Raw genomic sequence first — 6,000 nt, 5'->3', positions numbered from 1 at the left:
TTCGCATAAAAAACGGATGAATCGACGTAGCGCAGGTGTACTAGGTTGTTCATTATATTCGGAGCCTCGATAACAAGGAGCGATGCTACAAGCCTAATTTTTGTTTTGTTATATTGGTACACTCTTCAAATGAACGTATGTGAAGTTTCATTTCAATCGGTCACTTAATTTTTTTTTTACGAGCCATTTAGTATCGACATGTCACAATATTTTTTTACAGCTGTTATGACGTCATCATTTGATGAAAAACACTTTCCGCGCACGATTTTTTTTTGTCTGAAAACAGATGGAAGTCGCTATGGGCCAAATCTGATGAATACGGTGAATACTCCAATAATTCGAACTTTAATTCATGGATTTTTGCCATTTTCGAAATGCTCTTGTGACACGGTGCATTGCCCTGATGGAAGAGGTTTTTTTTCTTCTGCAAAGCGGGTCTTTTTTCACGAATTTTTGCGTTCAGTTGCTCTAAAATGTTACAAAAATAATCAAAATTTATTGTTTTATCAATTTGCAAGTAATCCGCTAGCAAAATTCCATTCACATCCCGCAAAACTGATGCTATCATCTTTTTAGTAAATTTCTGGAGGAACTCGTTTCGGAACTGAAGAAAAAGGTTCATTCCACTCCTTAACCTCTTGTTTTGATTCAGGATCATGGTGATAGACCTAAGCTTCATTCATAGTGATGATTCAATGCACAAAATCCACTTTATCCTATCGAAAACGCTTTAAATGTTGTCAAGAAAGATGCATTCGAATGGCTTTTTAGCGAATGCGGCAGCCATTTTGCAAACAGCTTTCAGGAACCCAAAACTCCAGTCAAAATATTGGTTATACTGCTCAATGAGTTGGCTAGGTCTTGTACTTAATTTGTATCAGTGATTAGACGATTTTCGAAAACGATATCCTGTATTGTTTTATGATTTCCGATGTTGTGTCTGTTTTTTGACGTTTTTGACATGGATCGTCTTGAAGGCTACTACGACCACGTCGAAACTCATAACCGCCCCTTTTAACCACCTAATTAAAGGTAAAGAGTCCTTAAACACTTTCAACATTCGTTCATAATTTTCCCTTGCCTTTAAACCTTTCAAAAATAAAAATTCAATCACTGCACGAGACTTGATTTTTTTCATTGTGAAAAATACTGTGACATGTCGATACTAAATGGCTTGTAAAAAAAAAGTAAGTGACCGATTGAAATGAAACTTCACATACGTTCATTTGAAGAGTGTACCAATATAACCAAAAAAAAATAGGCTCATAGCATCGCTCCTTGTTATCGAGGCTCCGAATATAATGAACAACCTAGTATGATGTAGCCGACCGAGCCGGACAGGAGGGACTGGTGTTATGAAACTTAGAAACATGGTCTATAAACATACAGCTTGGAGCCTCGCACTCACCGTGCAAAAAATAATGTGCGGAAACAAATACTCGGCCAGGAGAAAGGAGCAAACCAAGAAGTTGGGCATTTCTTTTGATGTGCACAAAATGCAACCATCTCGAAGGGTTACTTTTAATTAAACTTGAACAAAGCAACCTTCGAATCGGTGGTGAAGTCTACCAGTAAGTGATGTGATCACTCATCACTCAGGAACCTGCTGATTGGAAGTACCAACTTTGTGCTCCGGAAGGAGCTACTCCCAATCCAATACGATCACGTATTGATCGATCGTCGACATCAATCGAGTCGGCTCAATGTACACGCCCAAGTACAACGGGTGGGAATAAGACCCAGGTTCTTATTCATAGGGACTCCATGAGAAAGGAGCAGATACGAGAGCCATAACTACACCCACTTAACGAAGAATAAACTACGACTGAGAGATGTAGCGCTCCAAGAACATGTATTGAAGAACTGTACCCAAGAAGTCTTGCCTTGCCTTCTCTCTCGTTCTGCAGAAACGACTACTCCCATACTGGACTATTGATCGGCTTCAAGGCCTCTTCAACGTCGCGCTGGGCCATCCGGGACTCTGGACTTGAGACCTCAGGGACCACTTACTTCGAGTCCAGCCAGATCTGGGCCTATGCCGATGACATTCTGGCATTCTAGGTTATCGAGGGACATTATATGGATCGAGCCAGCTGCCGACAAGAAAATCGTGAACGTGGTGGTCAGGTACACTAATAGCTTACGGAAAGTTCGACGCCATCTCGACCTTCGCCTACCTAGAGTCAAATGTTAACCGTAGTGCACGATGACATAACGTTTGCGTGACCGTGGCCTGACCCGCCGTACTTACCTGGTACATGCTTTTCCCACGATGCTTGCAAAACCAAAACCCCCAGACCCCGGATTCGGATGTATCTGTGTGAGGCGGAAGAGGGATTTCGAAAGCCTAGTTGCGTGTTAGTGGCAGTAACGCATTGACAGTAGCAGCAGTGTATGTGTTGCAAACGCCCTTGCAGGTAGTTGATTTGTTATTGTTCCTTTGGAATATCGTTGGATTAGCCTGCGGTAATCATCCACTCGCGATGGCGGACCGAAGACGCGGTTCACCGGCTGAAGCCTCTCTCTCTAAAGGGGCGCTTCGCTCCGGACCGGACGACCGGATGTTGGACCGGAGTTGGACCACAACGCGACGCGCTGGACGATGCGGAAGGGACGGTGAGTGACACGTGAAGGGTGGCTGGGGAGTGGGCGATGGGTCTTCGGCACGGGTTCCGCTTCCGTTCACTCGCTTCCTGCGGGTCACTCGAAGACGTAGAATATCCAGTAACCTGCGTTGAACGCGGCAAAGCTGACCGGGAAGATGACGCGCGAGTACTTGTCGATCACGTTCACGTCCTTGATCTTCGGTATCGACGCCTTGATGACGGACGCACCGCGCTTGATCGCGTGCAGCATTTTCGGGCGGCCCTGACCTACAAGAACAAGGAACAAGATTAGAAACCGGGGGCGGGGTCGCATCGGATGGGTGGTCACCTCGTACTTACCTCGCGCACTGCGATACCTGAGGCCGCTCCGGGTGCTCGAGCCGTACGACCGCGCAATCCGGAAGCTCGGCGGAAACTTGGTGGAGTCGACCGCCGAGTCGCTGGTCGTGACGGTGGCACTGTTGGGGTAGTGGCGGTTGCGGAGCGACGCGATCGGGCTCATGCGGATGTCCTGCAGCTCGATGATGTCATCGGCCGACGAGCAGGCCGTTTTTTCCGTTTTTCCTGTCCAGATTGGTAGGAAGCGTAGTTATTAGGACTATGAATTAATTCGGTTGCGATGCTGACGGTAGATGGCATTGCTCACTAAACTTCACAATTTTCTTTCTATGAAATATGTGTTTGACAGCTACTGTCATTACGCATCTAACGCAGCGTAGGGTGTTTGTGTAAATAACACCTGTTTCAAGCATCTGAAAATGTCCAGTTTTGTTCCTGGCAAAGCGCTTTTGCCTGGGAGTACTTCTTCATTACTTCAATATGAAGAAAACTGCCTTCCGAAAGTTATCATATCGTCATCGGATGTTTATGTTGAACATCTTCTTCTTAGGTTCCACATGAATTGACAGAAAACCATTTGCGAATTCACTTCTTCGTTAGGATCCGCGAATTACTACTTGAAAGATGGGAGAAGTCCTAATACACGGGTTGACGTCAACGAGCACGATACTAACCAAACACTTTCCGCTCGGCGTCCTTGTTCGTTTTGCTTTTCTTCTTCGCCCGCGCACCCCAGTAGGTATAGTTGACGGCGGCATACTCGAGCAGCGCGGCGAACACGAACACGAAGCACATCACCAGGTAGATGTCGATCGCCTTCACGTACGAGATGCGGGGTAGCGAGCTCCGCACGCCGGTACTGATGGTGGTCATCGTGAGCACGGTCGTGATGCCGAGGGCGACGCGGGCCGACGTCGCCTCGTGGTTGATCCAGAACGACACCCACGACAGCATCACGATCAGTATGCTCGGCAGGTAGGTCTGGAACACGAAGTAGCCAATGTTGCGCTGCAACTTGAACGACAGCGACAGCCGCTGGTAGATGCCCGTGGCCAGCTTCTCCTGCAAATGGCCCGGGGGTGGAGGTGAGAGAGGGAGGGTCATAGACAGGCACACGACTACATGGCGACTATGCTTCACCTTCCGGTCGTTCGTTTCGTAGCCGATGATGGTGAACTGGGGCAGCTCGGCTTCCTCCACGCCACGAATCGGTGTAGTCTTCCAGTACATCACCACATCCGACACGGTATACCCATCTAACGGGGGGAACAGGGGGAAAGCCCGGTCAAGTCAGAGCTCTGAATCAGACGAATCCTGCACCACCACCATCCCCATACGTACAGCTTTCGATCTCGACGGTGCAGTTCTGCGAGTCGAGCGGGTAGTAGTGCAGGTCCATCATGCACGCCAGCGTCGTGGTGAAGCGCATCCCGTACGTGACAGCGCCATCGCCCGCCAGCCGGACCAGCTTGTTCCGCTCGGTGACGTCGTGCAGGAAGCTGTTCTTGTCGTTGGCGAAGAACGTGTCCGGCACCCAGATCTTCTCGGCGAAGTCACCGGACAGCGTGATGACGTCGTTGGCCCCGTCGTCCTCGATCATGATGTCCCGCTCGGCGTGCTCGCTGTTCTGATTGTCTCCCCACAGGGCGAACGCGTTGAACGCTAGCCGTTCGTCCTTCCAGTACTGGTTTAGGTACATAGTGATAGTGTAGTCCTGTGCCCATCAAAAGTTCGGTGGTCCATAAAACATTCAACATTGCGCTGGAGCTGGCCAGCTGCCCAACACTTACCATATTCACTTCCGATATGGCGTCGAAGCTCGCTATGGTAAGATCCATCCCGACGTGCAACGGTTCACCTGAACGGTTGAGGGCAATCCAACTCAATTAGCACTCCAATCCGGGGAGTGGCCCCATGGGACTATCGTGGGATCTTCGCTACTTACCACCGAAGTTGGGCCGGAGCCGAATGTCGTAGCCCTCCAGGATACGGGATATGGTCTGTGTCACATTCTCCAGGCGACCGGCCGCCATGGACTTTTGGTGAACGCTGCCAAGAACAAGACCGGACGGAACGGAATTATAGATAACACGAGGGTCAGGTCCGGCTCACCTACCTACCTGCGCAGTGCATCGCCCGTCGGTGCTGAGTTGAGAACGAAGAACACCAGGAACTGCCACATGCCTTCCTTCCTTTGCGCGTTTCGGCTGAGCCTCACGCTATCTGTCGTTCGCGTCGCCTTTCTCTTCGTTTCTCTCGCTTTCTCTATCTCGCTAGCTCTGGTGGATTTCAATCAATTAGTTGACAATTTCAATTAGATGACAGATGGACGACAAAAGTTACATTTGTGGCGTGGAGTGACTTGGACGCCTGCTGTGCTGTGGAAGAAGGAAAGACGGAAGAAAGGTTGCACACCGATAAATGGTTTCCGATCGAAGCGCTTTTGGTTTATTGATCGACCAACACGCCAAAAATGCCTGGTACCGTGTCAATTAACCTATCGTGTGCCAGCGTTGTGACAGTGATCTGTCACAAAAAGGTGCCTTCCATTTCTGGTATTAGATCCATCCCAACCGGATGGGACTGACCAATGATCAAATTAAACGCGCACACACACACACATATCGGAGCCAATTACTTGGAGCACCAATTACTTGGTTTTAAAAACGTTAAACTTCATCCTGGACATTGTAAACATTCAGCAGAAAACTTTGACATTTACGAAATGGGACCGCTATACGCTTGCTATATTGGGAAATATTGAAAACTTATTTCCAAGCATGGTGAGTCTTTAACTCAAACTTTACGAAACCCATACGTCGTGCAAGAGAAGCCAATGCACACCCAGCACAGCCAGTGACAGTTTGGTGCAGATTTTGGTCATCGAAAATGTCATCAAATGTGGTCATCTTCGAAAATGAATTGGCTGATTAGTCGTCGCGTGCCGAAAGGTTGGATATCCAGCAGGCTATGGTCTCCTGTTACATTTGCAACTTTTCCTAGGGTTGTAACTCGAAGGCATTCGGGGTTTCACATCATTCGCTTACACAGGTTT

The 6,000-nt window shown here is 48.4% G+C and overlaps 1 protein-coding gene across 3 annotated transcripts; it reads right to left on the bottom strand.

Moving 5' to 3' along the window:
- Positions 1-2,522: 2,522 nt before the first annotated feature.
- On the bottom strand, positions 2,523-5,185 carry LOC128273807 (gamma-aminobutyric acid receptor subunit beta-like). Of its 3 annotated transcripts, none has more exons than XM_053011852.1 (8): positions 5,066-5,185; positions 4,891-4,994; positions 4,736-4,803; positions 4,287-4,659; positions 4,086-4,201; positions 3,620-4,007; positions 2,946-3,170; positions 2,523-2,873 (listed from the first exon to the last, which is right to left on the bottom strand). In XM_053011852.1, exons 1-8 carry the CDS (start codon positions 5,125-5,127, stop codon positions 2,701-2,703), a joined length of 1,509 nt encoding a protein of 502 aa, XP_052867812.1. In that variant the 5' UTR covers positions 5,128-5,185; the 3' UTR covers positions 2,523-2,700. The 3 variants fall into 3 exon arrangements, with proteins under 3 accessions (XP_052867812.1, XP_052867820.1, XP_052867831.1); XM_053011860.1 differs by having other exon boundaries at positions 4,894-4,994; XM_053011871.1 differs by having other exon boundaries at positions 5,062-5,128.
- Positions 5,186-6,000: the final 815 nt, after the last annotated feature.

This window comes from Anopheles cruzii, chromosome X (assembly GCF_943734635.1).
Source record: "Anopheles cruzii chromosome X, idAnoCruzAS_RS32_06, whole genome shotgun sequence".
Taxonomy (NCBI): Eukaryota; Metazoa; Arthropoda; class Insecta; order Diptera; family Culicidae; genus Anopheles; species Anopheles cruzii.
Note: the sequence above shows the minus strand (reverse complement) of the source record. Positions and strands in the feature narration are given on the sequence as shown.